Genomic DNA, 23,846 nt, shown 5'->3' with positions numbered 1-23,846 from the left:
GGGGGGGGGGGGGGGGAAAAAAAGACCTAAGGGATGAGAGACAGAATGATAACTGGTATATGACCCATATAACCCCACTGTAAAAAACCCTGAGTTTCACATGCATAGTATGTGTGAGACATGTTCAATCCCACCATGTTCCCATCGGACTGGTTCCTGCAGTGCTGGCACTCAGATCCCATTGCTCCTACCACCCAGGCCCCACTTCCACCCTGAAAACAGGACCAAAGGAGGATCTGCTAATGGAGCTCGACAGATAGCCAAGTCCAGAGCCACCTTACTAAAAGGAATCTTTACTGCCCAGTAGGATTATTAAAAAAACCCCTGAAAACTAGATCAAATTCTAAGCGAACAGAAGGTGGTAGAGCCTACAGCAAGACTTAAATACTAAGTTCAATGGAAAAAATATGAGAAATGCTTTCAACAACTCTTCTAGATAAAATAATCAATAGCCTTATCGTTAAAAAGCCACACCCACAAACACACTGAAATGTAAGAATAAATTAAAGTTTACCTGAGATACATAACCGGGAGGCACAAATATAGGCGGCATAGAACCATTTGGTGACATCATAGGAACATGGGCTGGACCTGAGAAGTAACAAGGTGCCACTTTTTAACAAACGAAGCTTTTTACAAACTCGAGACACCTTTTTTTTTTTTTTTTTTTTTCCAAAGGTGGTGGTTCACTTTGGTGCCTGAAAAGCCAGCAACCGCAGCCAGCTCTGTATTTACAGAACTACTTTTAGACAAGTAGATTTAGAAGCAAGGCTTAAACTACCCAATAAAAAAGTGAGTGAGAAGAGAAACTTAAATAATCAGGACTGCAAGTTTAAAAAATAGAAGTGACTGTAAAAAATTTTCATCAAGAAAAATAATGGGACTTACGTCACTGATGGGTAAATCATTTTCACATTCAAAATACACATAAAGGAGGACTTAGTAACTTTCAGGAAGCACCCAGAATTTTAGATAATATTGCTGAATGCAAGTCTGGCTGTACATTTATTCTACAAAAAGCACAGATTACATTTATTCCAACCACGACACTTACACTGCCAACAGTATTTCTTTAATTGTACAAAAATCAGCAGAGATCGATTTTAGTTCTTCTTTTGCGACCAAGTTAAAAGTCCATAGTAACAACATTGGCACTAAAGTAGTGCTGACAGCTGGTCTACCAACTTTTTTTGTTTGGTTGGTTGGTTTTTGTTTGTTTGGTTTGTTGTTTTTTTTAAATCAGAATGTATTATTTTTTGCATTAAGATGAAAGTATTGCTGTCTGGGATTTGATGAAAGCAGAATGGTCACTTTTTAAATAATACCATTTGAAATGGTCAAAAATATTCCAAAAAATGGAGGTACTGATAAATTCAACTTGACTTACAGGAGATATTTTGACCCAGCTCAGATTTGCAGTTTTGTCACTTGCCCAGAAGGTAAAAAGCACTTCGTAGCCACGAACAGCAGCTACTACCTTATGTAAAGTGAGGTCACACAGTGTCTATTAAAGTTGTTTAGATTACTGTGGACTAAAGCCCACCTAAATTCATGTGTTAAGATTCCAAGACCACAGTTATTCAAGAATCATTACAAAACCAGTTGAGGTGCCAGCCCCTTATAAATTGGCAGCAAAGTCTGCAGAGATGCAGGAACCCTGGCAATTTCCCAGTGCTGTCTCGTTTGTGCCTTAAGTACAAACTGAAAAATCTGATTTATTACATCGCAGAACATATAAAAACACACTTGACATGACAGAAACCAATACTGGTAGTAATGTGATATTTGCAGAATTAAAATATTTGGATTCAGTACTGCAGTTTTTTCCTTTACCTTGAATACACTGAATGTGTCCATCTTCGGTTGTAATTGTAAATGTTTCACCTGGGTTTACCTGTACAAGAATAACCTGTAGAAAACAAGAGACAAAAGGTGGGGTTTTTTAAATTTTAGAAATTACCTGGGGGAAAAAACCCATCTCTTCCTTATACACACGTTAGATTAAAACAATATGGCTTTGGCAACTCAGAGAGTAAAAAAGCAAAATGAGAAACAGTGACAGGTAGAATGAAATTTCTTCACACTTTGACATAAAATGATTAGTTTTGCATATCCAGTATTTTTTCCCATTACTACCAAAAGTACTTCCCTTGATACACTTGAAAGCTTTTATTTTCAATATTTTCATGCTGTTTTTCCTTCTTTTATCAAAGCAATAAATCACCTAAGATTCACCTTGCTTTCCAAGCTTTGCCTATGAGATTATTTCAGTTTCAGGGCTAAATTGACAAAAATTAGGATCGTACACACATGAAAAAAACCAATAAATGCTTTGCCCAAAACTCAAGACATGTATTTTCATTGAGAGCATACCAGTGTGTACTTTGAGAACATATTCTCTGATGCTATCAGGTAACTTAATAAAGAATGCAGTCCTTTGGGGGTGAAGGATGGTAAAAGAGGTGACAAAGCAGGTCCTGCCCAACACCTCTGAAAGATCAGGTTTATTTTCTCACATGTTTGTGTAATCCTGTAGCTAAAGAAATACAAGCACCAGTGAGGTCTGGCAGGTCAGTCTGGACACGATGGCATGCACTGTCACACAAATCAATGTGGACATCTGCCCAAATTATTCCTCAGGCAACCTACAGCATCGCTTCCCTCGTGCTGGGTGACACCAACCATCACCTCATTCTACCCCACTCACAGCACAGTCTTCAGTCTGACTGTAAAATACTGGCAGTGCTTCACTTTTATTGTAACACAACAACTTCACTACAATAATTTTGCAGTGGGATTCTACCGTATTACACAGGCATAGGTCTAATTCTTCAGTAAAATGAGGGATTTCTCCATGTAAGAACTGCACAGTTCAAAATTCCACCCAAATTCCGAGGTGAAAGCCAGCACACAAAGAAAAAAGGCTGATAGAAAACGTGAAATAAAACGTATTTGTAAAACTAGCTATGAAACCCAAAAATAAAGTCTTCTTTCATTAATTTTTTATAAAATATTTTTATTCTATTTATGGAATGACAATTATAGCAGGTAGAAAGAATTCTCTGTCAGGTCTTCAATTAACTGAAGTTCTCACAAACAGTTCAGGAAACTATTAACTGAACTCGGGGAGAAGGATCAGAAGTGCATGGTGTAATCACAGGGCTGCAGAACAGTTCAGAGACTGGAATTTCAGGAATGCACGGGGCAATGTCTTAGAGGAATGACTCACTATAATTAATGAAGCAAATGCAGTTCCATCTACCTTCCACCAAGGAAAATTTCCAGGAAGCTTGAGTGTGTCTAATGAGTCAATCTAAGCCCAGTTAGACGACGGACTAGCACTAGGGGTCACAGTCATGTTGACACCTTCAGGTGTCCCACACAAGTATTTCAGAACCAGCAGGATTGAGCTATTTCAAAGCACTGGTCAGTGTTTTGCTTTTCTCCCTTATTCACACACTTTCCATCACTGAAGGTTTTGAAAACAAGAAACCCTTCCAGAAAACTTCCAACTGAGACTTTACGGGAAATGAAACTAATGAACTCGGTGCTGCATCTGAGTGAGGCGATTGGCCAAACAGCACAATATTTATTTCTGGGAACAAAACCACTGCACAAACACCCCACAATTAGCCCATCTCCTACATCACTGGCAGCAAAATAATTAAAAATAATCTGCATTAATAAAGCTTTAAAGTTACTGGCCTATTTAAAAGCAAACTTTCCAGTGAGACTGTGGCTCAGAAGCTTCCCCTCTCTAGAGAAAGGTACCACAAACAAGCAGCACAAACAAGTGTATTTGTCAGGAATCTGAGGGATGGCAACATGTGGTTGTTGATATACAGACATGCAAGAATGACAAACATTGGCACATTAAATCACATTCCCAGTCCCATGAAGATTTTCACCAGACAGACTTACTCGCTATTTCCAATATAATTCAACTAGAAGTCTGGAAGACTATCAGAGTTGAAAGTCTCCTCTTCAAATGCCATTTTCCCATACACCTCCAAGATCCAACTAATTTGTTTTATTTTCAACCCCATCTGATTGCAAACGATCTCCACCGGGGTTCCAAAAATTATCAATGACACTCACCTTCTTTTGGGTCATTTAACGTAATGCACACTAGTATTCTTCTACACACTGATCTGTCCCAAGACACACTACACAAACACAGCTACGGAGATGGTCTCCAATTAGATCTACTTGATCTCTTTTCCTTGTGTAACATGAAACAGCAGCTACTGAATAACCTCCCAGCTGCTCAATGTCTAAAATTTCCCGTTGCTAATGCTGGAACTTCAGAACTAGCTTAGAGACTCTTATCATTTTACTTATTTCAAAACACAGTCACTGCATTTTATCTCCAGAGTCTGAGAAAACAAAGCAGAGTACATTTTTTCTTTTTTTTTCTTTTTTTTTTTTTCTTTTTTAAATAAAGGCTATTTTTACAAGCAATACTACAATCCTTTCACATCTGTAACAATCACAAATCGTAGGATACTTCATGTAAAACTTTTCAGCACTTCTGGTCTACCAGATCCTTAATTTGTGATTACTTTGTTGTACCCTGTTTATCTACTGTACATTCAAACATACCAAGGTCTTCACTGTTATCCTTCATCATCATTTCATATGACAGTTATCCTCCAGAAATGTTTATGCAACTTTTCTTTCTGGATTAATTTCTTAATTCCTATTTCAATTACAGTCCGATACTTAACGTTATAAACTGATCAGGTTAAAGCAACAGGCAGCTTTGTCCCCTGCTTCAACAAAATGATTATTTAACTCCAAGCACAAAGTCTTCAAATTTATGTTTTGTTATCACAGAATCCTTGAACAGCTCAGGTTGGAAGGGACCTTGAGAGATCACCTGGTCCAATCTGTTGTGGGAAAGGGAGCCCAGATGAGATTATCCAGCCCCCTCTCCCATCACAGCCACCCAACACCGAGCTATTTAGCTATTTAAAGCAAACCTTTTCTCTCCCATCAGGACCAGTCACATTTGTAGCTGCTGTAGGGCAGGACAAAGATGCTTCTTAAATTAATAACGAGTATTAAAATGTTAGGATGCCTGCAATATTTCTGAGTGCACTGGAAGTCTGTCTCCAAATGATGGGACAATATCTCAGTATGTGTTGTACAAGGCACTCAGCTCCTACTGCCAAACACTAAATTCATTTCAAGTTCACTGACAACTTACACAAGCTTGTGCTTCAGAATCATTTTGCTTTCACTTTTGTCTGTATTTCTAACCATACTCAGTACTTCTGAAGGGTTGTGTCCAATAAAATTCTAATGTTTCAACTAAATATACTCAGGTTTCACCAGTGCACTGTACTTATTAACGAAGATACTTAATATCAGGAAGACAAGGTCTTTCCTCTCCTCTACATTTCCCTGCAATAGACTTCTTGGTTTAGAGCACTGTAGCCACTTGCTAATCTTTATTGATCGCTTTACATGAGCTTTAAGAAGAGTTTTCAAAACCTTAGCGCTTCATTAAATCCATATATTATATATTGCCTTCCATTCATTCATTTTGTAGCTTCATTTTAAAGCACTTACATGCGTATAACAAACATTCCTTTTAATTTGCATTTTTTTCACATTTCCACTCTATTAAAGCGGAATTACTTTCTTCCTCTCTGTAGCTGCACTTCCATTTCACTGATGCTGAGAAGCAACATGCTTTTCCAGCTTTGCAAATCAGCATCACAGTTCCTTTATTCCGAGCCTAGATTTTTCTATTTGTTTTTCAAGTATGCTTGAATGTCAGCCTCCTGCTGGCACAGCGTGGCAGGAGCTGTAAGAAAATGGGATGGATTTACTTGCCTGTTGGATGCTGTCCCCATTAACCATATGAGGTAGAAGTGTCACTTCATTCAATATAGGCGTCGCTTCCAGTGGAGGCGGCTGGTCGGCCATCATGTCTGAAAACCATTCATTGACGACCGCTCACATTAACCACCTGCTAGAACAAAAAAGAGAGTGTTCAATATTAGATACGTGTCTCTCCACTCCCCCTAATAATCCCCTACTTCGTTTGCCAAACTGGGTACCAATGTTTCAGAAGAAAAATACAGCAGTGCCTTCAAGACACTGCTTTGGGGTTTTATATTTTCCTTCTCCGCAAAACAAATACTTGCCCTACGATATTATTTGAATATTCTTTACTGACAACAATTCAAGAATGTTTGAAAACTCAATAGGAAAATACAGTCAGACTTCAACACTCCACTACTCTTCCCCCAAAGATTTTCAAACAAACTGACTGAAATTGGGAGACAAAAGCTACTATAAAACATCCACTTCCAGCTTCATTGAACATTTAAAAACTTGTGCAAACTAACAGTCTTAAAAGCATGGAGGGGGACAGCAAGTCATATATCCAAGTTCTTCACGACAGAGCACATCCAATTAGTCTAATATATTACCCTACTTTTTATTTTTAAGTACCACATTTAAGGAATACATATCCTTCTTCCAAACACAAGCTCTTTAAATACGTATCGTGCACATTCAACCTGACAAGCCACGAGTGATAAAATTGGTATGTAAGTGATGCAATTACACAGTAGCAAAATTCACACTTTATTCCTAAATCTGTAGTTACAATTTCTAAATTGCTTGTATTCCAGAACCTAAGTTTTAGGCCAGATAATTAACGTATTATATGTACATTTCAGACTCTGTAATGATCAACGCCCCCCCAAACCATACAATTTCTCCAATGTAGCATCATGTCATCAATCCAGAAGTCAGACACAGTGAAAACAAGGCTTAAGGCAACACAAGAGAGACATAAGTCTTTAACTGAGTATCATGGAGAATTGCACATGGAGAGGCACTGTATAGTTTTGGGCTTCTAGTGAATAATCTGTGATTAAAATAAATCAAAATACAATCCAAACGTTAGTGAATTTTCAGTGTATAGTTAGTTCACCATCCATAAAAAGCACAAGAGAACAGGACACAGGAAATGCTGACATTTCCTTCTCCCTTCCCATTACCTCCTATAAACCCAGACGGAAGACAAAACGCGCTTGGGATAGGCTAATTCATTAAATTAAAAATAAAAAGCAAAAGCAAAACAAAACCCACTTCTTTTCCCCAAATCTGTGCATGAACCAAGTCAGACTACACACAACTGCCAAATCTGTGTTCAGTTCTCTATAACCAGTATGGAAATTACAGTTTCCATATTCATATTGGGGGGGGGGGGGGAGGGAGGAAAAAAGGGGGATTGAGGGAAAAAAGGGGGGGAGGGGGGCAGATGGGATATTATTAGATGGCCCTTCTCTGCGTGGAAGGTGTTTCTCAGCAGATGTGGGCACGGGTTATTTTATGATGCTCTGGGATGCACCGGGCTCCTCTCTGTCCCGTCCCCCCCCCAACTTCCATGTAAAAATTCCAAAATTCCATCAGCTCTAGATGGTGGGTATTGGGTTTTTTTGGAGGACCTGGTTGATTTGTGTTCACCGTTCGTGTTGGGGGGGGGGGGTGAGGGAGGAAAACTGATTAATTCTGTACTTGTAGGACTGAATCTTCAGCAGATTAGTGACACTTTGAGAAATATTATGGCCTGACGGTTATAATTTCTTCCAGGCTTAACTCATTTCGTTCAGAAAGGATCTGTAATAAAGACAATCAAAATAACAAACTCATCTGATATATGTATATATCTATTCCACTTAAAAATGCCTGCATGGTAACACCACCAGTCAGTATGTTAAAATTAAGGCAGAATTTCTTCTACTACACCTCTCCCATTTTTAGAGGTTAGAACTAAGTCTTAAGAGCCATTATAGCAATTCAGTATACACAGGCAGATTGAAAAGACTTTATTTTATATCTGTGTATTGTCCTAATTTCTTTCACCTAAGAACCTCACAATCGACAGAAATTAGCACTTAACATAAAGGGGAAAACCCTTTACCAAAGAGCAACTGCATCTGCATTTAAATGTTCAACTCACCAAAATAACCAGCTGTAGAAAAAGGCCTTCTGAAACAAGTTCCAATACCACCTGCAATTTTAAATAAACATTCAAAGTTTCTATCCTTGTCTCCCACCCTGGCTGCATATAATTCTTTGAGGTTTTCTCTACGTTAGTGAGCAGCACGGTGTAGTTAGTACAAATTGTAGAGCAGGGCACCAACATCCACGTGGTTATTAGAATCCTTAATTTATTGCCTGATGACACAGATAGTATTTACATTTACACCTACACACACGTTCTGCTTGCTTAGTGCTGGAACTTCACATTTTTCAGAGAAAGAAGGTAATACTTGGAGTATTAGGAAAGAAATGTTTTTATACAGTCAATGACAACGTCCAAAAATAGCAAATACAATTTCAAGTCTCCACATGGTCAGAGAAAATGGAAGTACTAGCACAAATGAGACCATTTTAGTAACTTTTGAGGCAGTTTCACCTGACTCAGAACACTAATATTTCACTGTACAGCTGGGCTCAGATGGCTGCAAGTGGCAGAACGTCAACGATAAAAGAGGAACCTCCCACTGCACACTGATGGCCTTTGCAAAAAAACAGGCTTTTTTGCTTTTAGAGCACAGCTTCATTCCTTGAAAATACTGATAAGAGAACAGAAAAAGACACTGCTGCTCTCAAAGGTACCATCTCTGCTGGTAATGGGGCTCAACCCCCTCCCCAGTGTAACAGGTAAAACTTTGGGGAGATAAAGCACTCCCATGGAACACGGTATCAAAGGGTTCACCTCCCAAAAATCTCCATTTCGTTTGAGGAAGCAGGTGGTATTTGGGTAAATAAAAAGAGAATTCCTGAAAAGTGATTACATACTCGGCACAATTTCCTGAAAAACGGAACAAAGAAATTGAGATCTATCTTGAAAAGCCATTACCCACATCCTCCTAGTGCTGCTCCCAGAGTGGGGAATCCAGCCCTGTGTCCTACTCAGCCCCACCACTCGTCCCCGACGGCAACCACGGGGTGGGCAGAGAGGAGATCCGAGGATCCCAAACCCACCTCCATCCATCCCACATTCCAAGTCCTGCTAAGTCCCTCAAATGCTGTCAGTGATGCTGCACACCTTCCCTTTTACTCCAAACCCAACCCAAGTCTACTCTGATGGGCAAATCCAAATGACCCAAAGAGGAAGAACCCACCTAGAGGGAAAACTGGATCAAAAAGCTTCTTGGATCCCTGAAGACTCATTTATTTTATCACATGCTTAGTAACAGAGGCTTAGGCTGCTATTTTCCACGGTCTGTTCTTGGCATCTAGGCATTATAAGTTTACTGCTACTAACTACCCAAGCCAATGGGGAGGGGGAGAGGGGAAAAGGAAGAGAAAAGCATTTGCACTAAGAATTCACAGGCTGCACTGACACTAAAAATGAGCAAATCCACAAAATTTTAAACCCTAGACTAAAAATAACCAAGGAAAATCCCATCTGCGAGCATTAAAGACTAGGCAAGTTTGGTAGTTGTCAGAGTTGCAAAGGAACATACTGAGAATTAGTGAATCATTCCCTATGAATCAAGAGCAGAATTCGTTGAGGTATCTTCTAGAGCTCTGTCACCACCCACTGGAGATGTTTAAGTCAGTATGCAATTAAAACGATTAATCTTTAGAAAGGTTACATTTTGCAAGGGTATTCTGCTCTGATTCATTTCTTTGCAGTGGTTTCTGTTAGACATCAGCTAAAGGTCAGTCTCAAACCTCATTTGAGCTGAAGGATGAATTGAGCCCATACAGCATGATGGTCATTAAAAAAATAAAAATATTGGGACTATTGGGACTAAGCATCTCAGAAACAAACCTTCTGAAGCACTGTTTTAGTGAGGATGAAAGAAGTAATAGTGGATATTACATTTTTAAGTTAACAGAAATCCACACTGGATCTAGATTGAGCTACTGATTTCACAGATTATTTGTTCAAGACACACGCATCTAAAGAACTGGAATGTTCTGTCATTTATTTTACAACATAAAAATATTTTAAAGCAAATAAAACCAGATCATATTTTAAAAATGAACTTTTAAGAAGTGTTCCTGAGTAATTCAACACTGTGCTAACGTAATACGGTTAATCATGTTAACCATATTAAATAAATAAAAAAAAAAAAAGGCAATATTTTCCACTGACAGTCTCGCACTACAAAGGCTTCTAAGAAAAACAGAAAATCTTAATGACTAGCCTTCCAGAAAACAATTACAGTATACAGCGGCTGTGCCTGACCTCACTTCCTGACATAGTAAAAACGCCGAGGCTCTGGAAGACTGAAACATTGGCCTTCCCTTTTCTCCAGCCCAAATTCTTCCCCGACCGGCGCTGCAGTCACCCTGGCCCCCGTCCAGCTCCCGAGGATCCGCACTGAACTCAGTGTTCATTGATTCACGCTTCGCTCCCCGACTGAAGTCAGCGCCTGGGCCCAGAAAGCTGGGGCTCTCATTTACATACAAACGAGCTATTATGCTCCCGGGAGGGAAGGAGGGAGGCGAAGGTAGCTAATTGAGGTCTAGATGATATGAGATCATCACACCTTAAGTCTGGAAAAACATCACGGATTCTCACCAGGCATTTTGAAATGAAAATCTGAAGTAGCGTAAAATCCTTTCAGTCCAAAGTGAAATAAATCTATAATTCTAGTACGCGGGGCAGCTACTAACGAATATTTACTAAACCCACTGGAAACACTGGTTCCTGCATTAAAAAGCCTCCTTTAGCCATTTGCCAACATGCAGGGATGAATGAGGTGCCACATTCGACTCACAGTCCCTTCCACTGGGATATCACAACAGAAACAACTTCAAAATTATAACAGCAATATCTCCAAGAAAAAGTCAGGACCAGAATAATTTTCTGGTATAAACACACCACTTCTGTTTTATCACTAACTTTGGAGCAGTCACCGATAAACACTGACACCACATCAACAATTGTACAGACATGGTTTCTCTTCAGGCAGTAACAATGAATTTGCAGCTATTTTTGTGCAGAGCATGGAAAAACAAACAAAAAGTTATAATATATTGAAAAATTACTTTTTCACTGGAATTATATCCTTTAAGTATATTAATAGAATATGAGATTATCTATTGTGCAAACGGGTAGCAGCATTATGTATTTAACAAGTTATAGACATTCTTTTACCTCATAATAAGTATTTTCCTTGTATGTTAAAAAAAAAAATCTCTCTCCAAAAAGACATCACACACAAACTAAATAGGGGGGGAACACTAGATAGAAATGGATCAGCTTCATTCCACTGTCCAGAGTAGAAGCTGAACAGATTTCATTATAGTAAGTGCTGGAGAAAGTTCCTATTCCAAGGAGCTTACTACTTAATTGGAGACTTTTTTTTTTTTTCTTTCTTTAAATACAGTCTGCCTGAGTTAGAGAGAACAATGTGTCCAGGAGCAAAGAGGAAGTGTCTGATGGAGAGCTAAAAATTTATCTCAGGCTTCCTGATTTCTAGGTTCAGTGCCTTATGCAACCTTCCAGCCGGATCAGAAGTTTACACTGATTACAGGAAGTCAAGCACTACAACAGTGCTATTTATTGTATAAAAACCTAAAGCTTTAATTATAGCTTTTTGTATTAATAGAATCACTAATTAGTATTTTTATATCAATATCTACTATGCTTTTATATATTTATTTTCTCTAAGTAGGGAAAAAAACCCCAGTCTCATTGCAAACAACATACTTGGTTGGAAAAAACTACCATCTAGAATTGGATCTGTGGACACACACGTGTGAACATCACATACTCCGAGACATCGAGATACTGTCAAACCTTAAACTCCAGAAGATCTACTGCAAACCGAGACTTCTCAGTATTTTAAACACTCTCTAACCCATCAATTAAATTCTGCATCGGCCATCTCCAAAGGCTGTGAAAAAGAACAAGAGCAGACCCAAACAAAAGTCATCCCCAACCTCAGGCTAAGAAATAACCTTGTCAAGAAAATGAAACCTTATTTATGAATCCTAAAAAACTCCTCACCCCTCCAGACTGGAAATTTATGCCTTGCAAAGTTTTGAGGTAGGAAACATTTTGGAAAAGAGGTACAAGCTACCCTCTCCCACCCAAGTTTTTCAAATAAACAGTATTTACAAGGTGTTTAAGATATCATCCCAATCCTAAAATAGTTCTCTTCTGCCACAGGACCACACATGAGACATTCTAGGTGGATTGGTTTACTTTTAGCAAGATTAAGGAAGGGAATGAGAGACTTAACAGAATCAGACTTAATAGAAGGCTCAGTTACAACTTCAGCTCTGAAGAGACCACCATCACTCCATAACAGTCATCTGTTCAAAACTAAATATATGTTTTGATTAAAATGTTGGAAATAATTTATGACGACACCCAAGTGAATTTGTCTGCACCATCTCATATGAAGTTTGGCTTCTGGCCATGAAGGGTACCACGACTTTGATACTGAAAACGTTCTTCATGACTTTACCCAACAAATGTGCTCAGTCAAATATTTTTTCATACTTACAGCTGTGAAAAGCCCAATGTCATTTTGATGTAGGAATCGCTAGGAGCTCGCAATTTTGACCTAAGTAAAACAAAAAAGCTCTACACAACACCCACGCCAGCTCCATGGACACAAAGTACAAGGTTTCCACGCTCTGCACCAACAAACTTTAAAAATCTTTTCCCCTTTTGACATCTGAAAAAGTGACAATTCCAAAATACTTCTCCGTGCTTTCCAAGAAGTTTAATTGTTACTTAAATGCTTATTCCAGAGTGACCACAAGCCTTTTATCACAGTCGGGATAGTCCTTCTACGCTCACAGACACATCAGGTCAGTCACCAAAGGGAGCTCTAGTAACTTCCTAAAAGCTGCAGAGCCACAGGTGGCTCCTGTTGCCACCAACAAGAATGACCCAACGGAATGAGGTTTAACAAGGCCAAGTGTTGGGTCCTGCACTTGGGTCACAACAACCCCAAGGCAGCGCTACAGGCTGGGGGAAGAATGACTGGAGAGCTGCCTGGCAGAGAAGGACCTGGGAGTGTTGGTCGACTGTCGGCTGAACATGAGCCAGCAGTGTGCCCAGGTGGCCAAGAAAGCCACCAGCATCCTGGCCTGTATCAGGAACAGTGTGGTGAATAGGACCCGAGAGGTGATTGTCCCCCTGTACTCGGCACTGGTGAGGCCCCACCTCGAGTACTGTGTCCAGTTTTGGGCCCCCTACCACAAGAGGGACATTGAGGTGCTGGAGCAGGTCCAGAGAAGGGCAACGAAGCTGGTGAGGGGTCTGGAGAGTAAGTCTTATGAGGAGAGGCTGAGGGAGCTGGGGGTGTTCAGTCTGGGGAAGAGGAGACTGAGGGGAGACCTTATTGTTCTCTACAACTCCCTGAAAGGAGGGTGTAGAGAGGCGGGGGTCGGTCTCTTCTCCCAAGTTACAGATGATAGGACAAGGGGAAATGGCTTCAAGTTGCACCAGGGTAGGTTTAGACTGGACATTAGGAAACAATTCTTCACAGAGAGTGTGGTCGGGCATTGGAACAGGCTGCCCAGGGAGGTGGTTGAGTCACCATCCCTGGCTGTGTTTAAGAACTGTTTAGATGTGGTGTTGGGGAATATGGTGTAGAGGAGGACTTTAGAGTAGGGTGGATGGCTGGACTCGATGATCCCAAGGGTCTCTTCCAGCCTAGATGATTCTGTGACCCATGGTGGGGGGAACCTCACGGTGTAGGAGAACAGGGGCTAAGCAAATTAGAGAAGGACACTTTTTTCCTACAATTAAATTAAGTATTAACATCCATGTCTCAGGGCACCGGGAGACCTGAATGCCCATCGAAATTCTCCCTGAAGGAGAAACAAGATTGAGATGGAAAGCCTTCATATCATAGCCACCAAAAAACCCGAAAACCCCAGAAAAACAGCAGATGCAAGATCCTAAGACACATGGGAACTCTGACATAAGTGATAATATCAACTTTCACCCTCCCTTTACCAATCTGGATCAGGTTCCTGATGCAACTGTGCCAGGAAAGCAATAAAAAAATTACTCCGCTCCACCCTCAAACAGAAACTACACCAGGAACCACCCAGAGCACTTCAGAATTACTTTTGAGCCTGAAACTACATCCCTTAACGTTTGAGAGCTCTACCCTATGGAGACAAAAAAAGGCAAAGGCAGAATCTGAAGGGCAGCGCTCACCCCAGAGGGTTACACACCTTTATCCAGTGACTGCTGAACTTCTTGCTGTCCTTTGCAAGAGAAACTCCAGTTAAGAACTGTGAGCCGGGAAGAAAGGATCTGTCAATACCCAGAGTACATTAGATTTGACCCGATCTGAGCTGTTATGGTCAATGAGCATATTGTTAATATTACAGCCATGTCTGTCCTCTTAATAATTCGTTTATGAGGCCTGTAAAGTTTGCATTAACAGCTGCTGTAATGCAAACATTACACTACTTTTAAACAAATATTTTCCTTTATTGTTTCAGTTATTTTATGTCTTTACTCTTATTGCCAGAAAAGCAGACTCACATTCTCAGTGCTTCTGCGCTGCTCCCCAAATGACCAGCCCCAGAAAACAAAACCCAGTAGTTTCTGAAAGGTCCCATTCCTGCTTCTAGAAGTGTTTAAAAGAACTAAACACCTCGAAGGACTGAGCCCTAAAGTTCTTCATTCTATTTTAACTTTAAAAAAAAAGTAATAGAATTAAGGTCTTTTCCAGCTGTATCAATGTTGTTTAAAAAAGATAATTAATTAAATGCAAAACTGACTGCTTCTTTCCACCGGCCAGGAAGACGACACATTCTGGCATAAGCTTAGTGTTTTAACATCCTAAAGCTACAGAAAGCATGACATTTTCAAGCTTATATTTAAAAGCTTTAATACATGTGATGTAACAACATATTTATTTTAAATATGATTTTTTAAGTCTGAAACTGTGTCCCCTGAATTTCAAAACACTGTTCTGGTTGTTCAGGCCTTGACGGAAACCAGTTTATTTACACATTAACAACATACTACTAAAACTCTCTACCTAAATGTCCATCTGAACCACTTAGAAGCCGTGGAAGTAACGTACACCATGGTTTATTGAAAAGTATTTCCAAAAAAAAGGTCTGACCAGAGTCACAAGAAGCAGAGCGCACTGCTGAAATAAAAAAAAATAATAAAAAATAAGGATGGAAAAATCCTACAAAAGCAGCAACAGTGTGCTCACAGGACTGATCACAGAACCACATGGGGTTGGAAGGGACCTCTGGAGATCACCCACTCCAACCCCCTGCCAAAGCAGGTCCACCCAGAGCAGGTTGCACAGGAACGTGTCCAGGCGGGTTTTGAATGTCTCCAGAAAAGGAGACTCCACCACCTCCCTGGGCAGCCTCTTCCAGGGCTCTGCCAACCTCAGAGTGAAGAAGTTCCTCCTCATGTTTGGATGGAACGTCTTATGTTCAAGTTTGTGCCCATTCCCTCTTGTCCTGTCCCTGGGCACCACTGAAAAAAGACCAGCCCCTTCCTCTTGACACCCACCCTTTAAGTATTTGTAGGCATTGATCAGATCCCCCCTCAGTCTTCTGTTCTCCAAGACTTCCAAGTCCCTCAGCCTTTCCTCATAAGAGAGATGCTCCAGGCCTCTCATTATCTTTGTAGCCCTTTGCTGTCCCCTCTCCAGCAGTTCCCTGTCCTTCTGGAACTGGGGAGCCCAGAACCGGACCTAGAACTCATGGTGCAGTCCTAATGCTAACAGTGGTGAAGAACAGCTGGAAAGCCAATACAGTGTTTATTTGCAAATAAAACACACAGCTCTACAAAGACAATCCTATACTCAAAGAGCACAAGCCCTTCTATGTACCTGAAAATACACCTTGGTGATAACACCATAACGGCCACTGGGAAGCCATCACCGCTCAGTGAAGAGGGAGCTGGAGTTTACACCTTTAAGTAACTACAGATCTGAACAGATGAAGCAAAATGTTTAAAACCGTGCCAAGATTTACAAGATGGGAACTGCAAGTTTCTGCAGGGAGCTGCACGTGCTCCAAGAGTCTGAAATCCAGGTTAAAGTATCTGGATAACTAAGTACTATACTTCCCTATGGGAGAAAATTCGGTCTTCAAAGTGGAATGTAAAATTGAATCTGTTTTACGATACTTTTTCCCCTCAAAAGAACAGAAGTTCTGCCCATTATTTTACCAAGCTCCTTCAATTCCAGGGGAAAAAGTTCTGCTTCAAAGAATGGAAGCAATCCAAAGAAATGGCAGACGAGTCCATTGCAACAGAAACATGTTTATTCCATAGCACCTTGTTCACCTGAGTTTCCTCCCTATAGCAAGGAATACCCAGTTCGCAGCAAGGAACAATTATCCAAGTATTTTTTAAAGCTTTTCTTATAATCTGCAAGTAAGAGCTGGATTTAAGTGCACTCCAAGCTTGGCTGGTGTCTACTTTGTCCCATGCAATGGATTTCCAGACACCAGATGTGCCACACTGTGTTGTGCAGACCTGGTCCTCAGTTTGCTGAGCCACCGAAACCTCCTGGGATTACGCCAGGGAAGCACCAAAATTCAGCCAGTTTTAGTGCCAGAGCTGGGTGATACCTGTCCTAAATTACCCTAGAGAGAATTATGGAATGGCAGACACGAGCACTAAGTTGGTACAGCTGCTGTCACACAAAAAAGATCTGAACCACAAGTTATTTTCCAAACACTTGCACCCTGTATCTTGAAGAAGAATTTATTTATTTTAAACTTGACTCTAAGAGAGGGCAATCATCCAGATTATTAAAAACAAGAGTCACAACGCTATTTCCAGGAAAGGCTCCCTACCACGAGACTGGTCAGAGCAGTCAGTTGGTGTCTAATCCAAGAGAGCAGAAATAATATCAGGACTTCATAAGATTAATACAAGCAAGAGTTTGTGTTCAGGCTTTTGTAGGCATTAAAGACAGCAAAGGCTGTTTTCCCACTACCTCTGATTCCATCCCCTCCTGTGAATCAGAAGTGGGCTGGATGTACCCTGTCAAGGTATTGGTACAAACAAGCTTTTTAATTTAAGAACTCCCTTACAAAACATGAATTCAAAATAAAAGCACAAAACCACAGCGAAAGCAAAGGATTTCTTCGATTTGTAAGAGATTATGCACACCAAGCACAGAAGAATTATTGGGATGCACAAACCAAAGGCTGTTTTCCTTGCACAACGTGAGAAGAGGTTCAGGCTGCAACGCTTGAGCTGCGCAGCGCATCAAATTAATCCAGTTAAAACAGGTTACATTTAAACCAGCGGCTAAAACACACCACTAAATTACACAAATTACCACATCTGAGCAGTCTCATGGTAACAGACCATGTGCATTCTTTTCATATTTCACAGAAAATGCAAGGTAAAATGCAAGTATGAGATCATACACACGAGGTTTAAGCAAACACACTTCCCTCCAGTGCTTGTGACAGGCCAGGGACATGCACGTAACCATTATCATAGTTCAGCTGATGTGTGGTAACACACTAAAATGATTTGCTTCTATGTCTGAGCTTTAAACATTTACTGGTAAATCATTTAACCTGCTACAAGTTCGAGGATGTAATCACACCTTTACGTAAAAGCATGAGTGTAAATTATCACAGTTTTGAAGAATCTAAGGATGACAGTTTATATGTATGTTTTCATAAAGGTTCTATTCTAAGAAATCTAGGCATTAAAAGGCAAAATGATTTACAATACACAAAAGAAGTTGTTTACATAGTATCTTCCAGAACTGATCAGTTCTTCTATATAATTACCACCTGTAATATTTTTAAATGGACAAAAATATACGTATTATAAGCAAATCAAATCTTCTCAGTCATTCCGCTCAACACTAACATGTACTGTCTTGCAAAAAAGAGTACTAAAGCTACTTAAATCCATGCAAATATTGAAGGCTGCCTTTATTCCCTTCAAGTAACTGCAGTATGATGAACCCACTGAAGTTATATCTACATCAATGGTCCAGATCACACTTTAATACTTCACACAGCAGAACTGAAAGCAACTGATTCCCCTTAAAGAGATATCGATGTTGAAGGTATTTAATAAAGGGCATTAAACAGCAGATAAAAATGCTTCATCTAAATTTATAAGCCCATATTTAACATGATTAAATGATTTTCCTCTCTAAATAACTATTCAATTTAGGAGACTATAGCATGGTTACCATTTCTTTTTCTTCCTATCTTGTAAGAAACCCACCTGCTGCTTGATCTTTTGATCTCAGGACACTTTAAGCTTTTCTCCCCAGAGACTTGCTTTATATTTCCTTACATAGTTTCACATCACATTGCATTCTATACCAATTAGCTACCATTCAGTTCTTTACTTGATTTCTTCTATTGCAGGAGACAATTGTGAATCAAACATGAACTAGCTTGGAAAAATGGGGTAAAATGCTGTTAACAAAGTTGAGACCAGCACGTTACACTTGAATTTTGGTGCCGAGTCATAACATGAAAACTAATTCTTCACTAGAGGGGACCCAACCTCAGCAAAAACATACCCCCATCCTAGAAAAACTACAATCTGCTTGGATGCCTTTCAGTTCACTAAACTGTACATTAGCTGTGGTGTAGCACAAAAATGCAATTTTATTCTCTAACACCGCTGATGTGTGATCGCCTTCCTCAATGCAGCGAGCCAACACCACAAAGAGTGATCAAAATCTGTTAATTAGTGACTATTATCAAGGAATACCCGCTTTGAGCAATGTTAACAACTGCTTTCTTCTAATTGACAGAGAGATTGTGAAACATGAATTCAAACCTATGAATTTGAAAGACCAGGTGCCCATCAATTCAACAGGCAGTTCTAAACATCAAGGTTCCTTTTAGAAAAAGCTTGATGATTGACTTCAGGACATATCCACATCAACTCTCCAAAAGATGAAATAACTACTTTATGTCTTTAGATCAAAAGGTGATTTCTGATTCACAAGTACTTTACAGTGCATGTGCTTGTTCCCCTGCTGTGTAAAACACACTGTTCTAGCCAACAGCTTCTAAAACTTGTCTTTACTTTCGACTACGGGTATTTTTAAGAATGCAGTTGCCACAATTTCCTAAGGGCCCTGCAGTATTGTACATCAGAAGGTAATCCACAGGAATCTTCATTAAAAAAAAAAAAAAGTTTGAGAATTCTTGCTCTCACAAATGCCATACTGAGGGCAATTTTCTGACAGATTTTTTTTCCTGTTTTTTTTTTTTCCAGTTTTCAAGCAGGTCAGTTCCATGACCTGCTCAATCCCAGGAAAGAAGCTCAAATCCATGAGCTTCAAGTGGAAAAAAAAGAAAAAAAAAAAAAAAAAAAAAGGTATCTGAATAAGGCCACCTAGTCAGGCACTTATCAGAATGCTACCACCCACTTGAGCTGTTTTCTACACAGGAAATGCATTTCACTAAAAACAGAATTTACTTTCTTTATCCAAGGCCAATTATGCAAGTCTCAGACAAAACTTCCAGCTAAGGGGGTGGAGGGAAAAGAGAGAGAGAGAAAAAGCAATGTGAAAATAAAGATAAGGTTGCTACCTTATAAAATCAATAATGGTTATGTGGAAATACCATACCTCTTCTTACCTCAACAACTCTATCAGTTCTCCCTTCCCTAATTCATTTTTTCCATTTGATAATAAGTTACCCAAAAACTTCTTCCAGGGAGGGTTGGGTGGAGGGAAGGAGCCCTATGTTTAGAAGTCTGTAAATACTTTTATATTATTTCACCTTACAGTGTTACTTAGAGACTTAACAAGAAAAAAGTACCTCGTAAAACCTGGGAGGATAGTAAATTATGCCTAATTACCGTCGACACTCTCCTGACTTGAATTTCCTCCTGTTGATAAGTGTTACACGACCAGTGCTGGCTGTCGAGGAGCAATGTGCTGTCCTGTCCCTCAGTCTTCTTTCTGCAGAGAAGAAAAAGAAATTTTCTTTTTAGTGACTTGGCAAGCCTAAAGGTTTAAGAAAAAAAAAAAAAAAAAAAAAAGAGAAAAAAAAAAAATTTTTTTTTTAGTGACTTGGAAGGCCTAAAGGTTTAAAAAAAAAAAAAAAAAAAAAAGAGTGCAGGAAACAACCTACATTCAATAAAACAGCAAAAGACATCAGAGACCAGCCAATGATTAACTCCACCACAGTCAGCAAATAAAAGTCAAGGAAGATTCCTCTGGGAAAGAACCAGAAGACCTTACGCAGCCTTCTTGTGTTCCTTCCGTATGTACAGAATGCAAAACCTGACAACTGTGTAAACACAGCACGTACATTTAATGCCATATTGGCAAAAGACACGCCACTGCTTAAGCCATGGTCTAATTAGCAAAAGGTAACTTGAACACTATGGAGATGGTTCCCGTATAATGCGTGTTCTGTGGCAATTAAGTATGTTTATTTAGTTATCTACTCCCTGCTCTAGTCCTCTATATGATAATAATGATGAGAGAAGATCAATTTCCAAAAAGAATTTCTCCAAATTTAAATTATCATGAACATATTTATCTTCTGACAGGGAACATAAAAAAAGACATAAATTTTACAATCCTGGAAAATACAATCGGAGTTAACTGTTACAGGGCAGCACAGCTTTATTCTAGAAACTGTTCCACTAAAGATGCTCTACCAGGAAAAGTAACAAACAGCTTCAGTAGTTCTTGAAGCCATTTACGCTGTTGCACTTAATAACCTGAAAAATCATACTCTCTCTCAAGCTACCAGATCCAAGACCAAACTCCAATTCCTAAACCATTTGCACCCTGAGGATTATAAATTGCTCAGTTTTGGCTCTCCAAACTCTGTCTTTACAAATATTAGCCAATTCCCAAAGTAGTTTTTTTTCCTCAAGATAAGGCACGGGGATGTATGTTCTGCAGTTTTCCTGGAACACTGTAAGAAATCACTGTCCCTGTAGCTCATTGAGGTAGTTTACAGCCTAAACTGGCAAACTTTGCCCCGAGCCAGCCAGCAGAAGCTCACCGCTTCCTCCAGCCAACACAGCAGAGCCATTGTTATCTTTCCCAGAAAGGTGATACTGTCTTGAAGTCGCAGATGTTTCTGAAGTCGCAGCCTAATAAATGTTCCTCCTGAACTACTTTTAATAAGACACGGGCGGAAAAAAAAAAGAAAATAATAAAAAGCAACGCTGGAAGAGTGAATCTTGAGCAAACGGAGGCATTTTCCACATCAATCAAGATACGGGGAACAATGACAAACTTACATTAAGATTGAAATGGACTGAGGGCTCCGAGCCAGTGGTCTGTCTTTGCTGGTCAATACACAGAAAGGATTGTGTTAGCACCACTGAAAGAATAAATTATCGCTGCTTTTACAATAAGCTCTTCAAGAATGCAATAAAGAGTTCAGTGTGTGCTCCTCACTCAGGAATCCAAAACTTTTCAGTTAAGGTCTGGCTTGCAGCAAAGATAACAGCTGAAAACTAACCATCTTGACCTTGGTAAGCTTCATGACAACTTGCTAAAAACAGGTGAAAAAAAATATGAAACAGACAAGGTTACTTCTCTGATATTCACCGGCCTTGAAACCAGAGCAATGAGCAACCACAATTTTAAATACTGATAGCTCAAGCCTGATTGTTTTGAGAGACAGCAAAATTAGAAGTGAGAAAGGTAATTTTTTTAAATTCCCCTAAAGTCTCTTGACTGCTGCAGTATTACTAATATTGAAGTTTTATCATCTGCTTTCAGAGATAAATTTAAAATTATTCTCTGATCAAATGAAGACAGGAAATCAAGAAAATATGTAACTAGGGAAGGCATTTTTACAGTATTTCATATCAGCGTATGACATTGATGCAGAATATTGTAAGAAGGCCTTCTCAGTTGCATATTTTCTTCAAAGTCACAAGCTTACTTCTACACTTTGACAAATTGTCTTACAAGTTGGGTAAATAGCAGGTCATCAAATAAAAGTGCCAGTTTCAGTCTTCCAAGCAAAAAAAGTGTATTTTAATTTGCTTGAAATTCAAAGGGATTGAAACGGAAAGGGATTCCCAAACCTTTTTCAATAATAGGAGTACAAATGGGTCCACAAATATATACACAGTTCCCCTCAAACGTGCTGCATTCTCAGTGGGGGTCTGCCAAGGCCAAACTCTCCTGAGCAGAATGCTGGAATGTTTACTGTTTGCACAGTACATGTGAAATTCTGTTTTTTTTTTTTCCTTAAGGACTCACCAAAACTTTCCTAAAAATAAACATAAAAGATGAAGGATTGTTGGGCATGGGTGTGACAACCCACACAGTCAACATGATGCAAATGCTAACCTCCAAAAAAACCCAAACAAAAGACCGTTAAATGTGTTACATAGAACTTTTATAGTCAAATTCACTGTAAATCTGGTTTCAGTACAGCATCAAAGAAAGATGCAGTTTGCGATCAAGGGTTGTGGCAGGAAATGCATTTGTGTAGACAAAGTTATCTTTATTCTCTCCAAAGGTGAATACACCAGGAGTTACCCCTTTAAACTATTCTAACATCCAATTCCTCAAAACCATTGGCAAGTAAAACACTGTAGTAAAATTAACTACCTAATTTTACAAACAGAATTAAGCTACCCTAATGTAACAGGAATGAAAATGGCCTGCAGTATCTATTTGTGCAGGTAAGAAGCCCAAGCAGTTGAAATTATTCCATTTTGCAGTCAAAGAAGTGCTTAGTTGTAGTTAAGGCCAAATTTTTCAAAAACTTGCTGCAACAGTACTGAGCCTACAACCCAGTGAACAACTTGTAATAGCTTGCTCCAGGAGACGTTTCAGACGGTCAATACAAGTCCTGTTTATTCACAGACTGTATTAAGAATCACAAACCAAGGTCCAGGATACCACTAAAAACACAAAGTAGATAGCTAGGATCAAATAAATCCAATATTCTGCAAAGCTGAGTTGAAAGCAAAGAACAAATTATTCCCAGACAATAACAGCATTCCAAAACTTCCAGAGATCTGGAACACAGTAAGGTAAAAAAAGACCTAAAAGAGGACAATGTAATAGCTGGCTGTTTTTCAGCATGCATGATTACACACACAGAGCCTTGAGAAAGTCAACATCTTTCCTATTTTACCACCTTATCCTTTTTCACATACAAATTACATAAAACAAGGAAAGGAATGCAAGTGTGGGAAGCAACTCGGGTTTTTGCTTCTTACTCCCAAAGATACTGAACAAAACACAAAGTACTTTCTTTTACACTGGATATTAACTCCAAGGTCAATTTATTGGCTTAAAAAACAGAGAGGATGCTTCCCTGGTTAAAATGCTAATCTGAGTCTCAGGAAATCTAGATTCAATTCCCTGCCTCACCACATACTTCCTGTGTGACCTTGGGCCATAAATATTTCGGTGCCTCAGTCTTTCCATCTGCGACTGAGATAGTGTTTCCCTATTGAAGCGAGTGTCATAAATACATTAGAAGAACTGGAGGAATCACAGGCCATAGGTGTACCTGGACCAGCCTAGAGAAAGAACTTATCTGCAGCTGCACTGGGTGTCAATATTCACAATTAGGCATCAGATAAAGCAAGGAAGGACTGCCCGTGTTAAAAACCTAGCCACCCCAGGGCAGAAAAGAGGCAAAATATTTCAAGAATGGCTAGAGACTGAAACATGATATAACCCCAATTATGAAAATAAATTAGCTTTACAGAAGATTTCCGTCATTCCAACAAGAAGTCCAAAAGTTAAAAAGAAACAAAACTCAGAAACCAGCTGAGAGCGAGTTGCTAAAGGAAGCAGATACACCTGCCAGCAGCGGGTTATTACCCTGTTTTCTGAGATGACTGCGATGTGCTGTGCACGAAACTCCACAAATAAGAGGCAGAAGAGGGGCTGCTGAGGCTT

At 39.5% G+C, this 23,846-nt stretch overlaps 1 protein-coding gene across 4 annotated transcripts in view; it reads right to left on the bottom strand.

The window, feature by feature from the left end:
• LOC106895663 (fibronectin type-III domain-containing protein 3a-like) overlaps positions 1–23,846 on the bottom strand; it is a 49,356-nt gene that overhangs the window by 23,826 nt on the left and 1,684 nt on the right. Inside the window, exons 2-5 of one of the 4 annotated variants that reach the window (XM_014955210.1) lie at positions 19,765–19,907; positions 5,842–5,980; positions 1,834–1,909; positions 515–591 (exon numbers count right to left, since the gene is read on the bottom strand). In XM_014955210.1, the coding sequence (XP_014810696.1) occupies positions 515–591; positions 1,834–1,909; positions 5,842–5,937 (249 nt within the window). In that variant the 5' untranslated portion in view covers positions 5,938–5,980; positions 19,765–19,907. The remainder of the gene's footprint in view (positions 1–514; positions 592–1,833; positions 1,910–5,841; positions 5,981–19,764; positions 19,908–23,846) is intronic. The other 3 variants (XM_014955212.1, XM_014955214.1, XM_014955211.1) reach the window with 3 other exon arrangements.

The sequence above is a fragment of the Calidris pugnax genome, unplaced genomic scaffold (genome assembly GCF_001431845.1).
Source record: "Calidris pugnax isolate Ruff unplaced genomic scaffold, ASM143184v1 scaffold38, whole genome shotgun sequence".
NCBI lineage: Eukaryota > Metazoa > Chordata > Aves > Charadriiformes > Scolopacidae > Calidris > Calidris pugnax.
The sequence above is the reverse complement of the archived record's forward strand: the minus strand, read 5'-3'. Positions and strand labels throughout refer to the sequence as shown.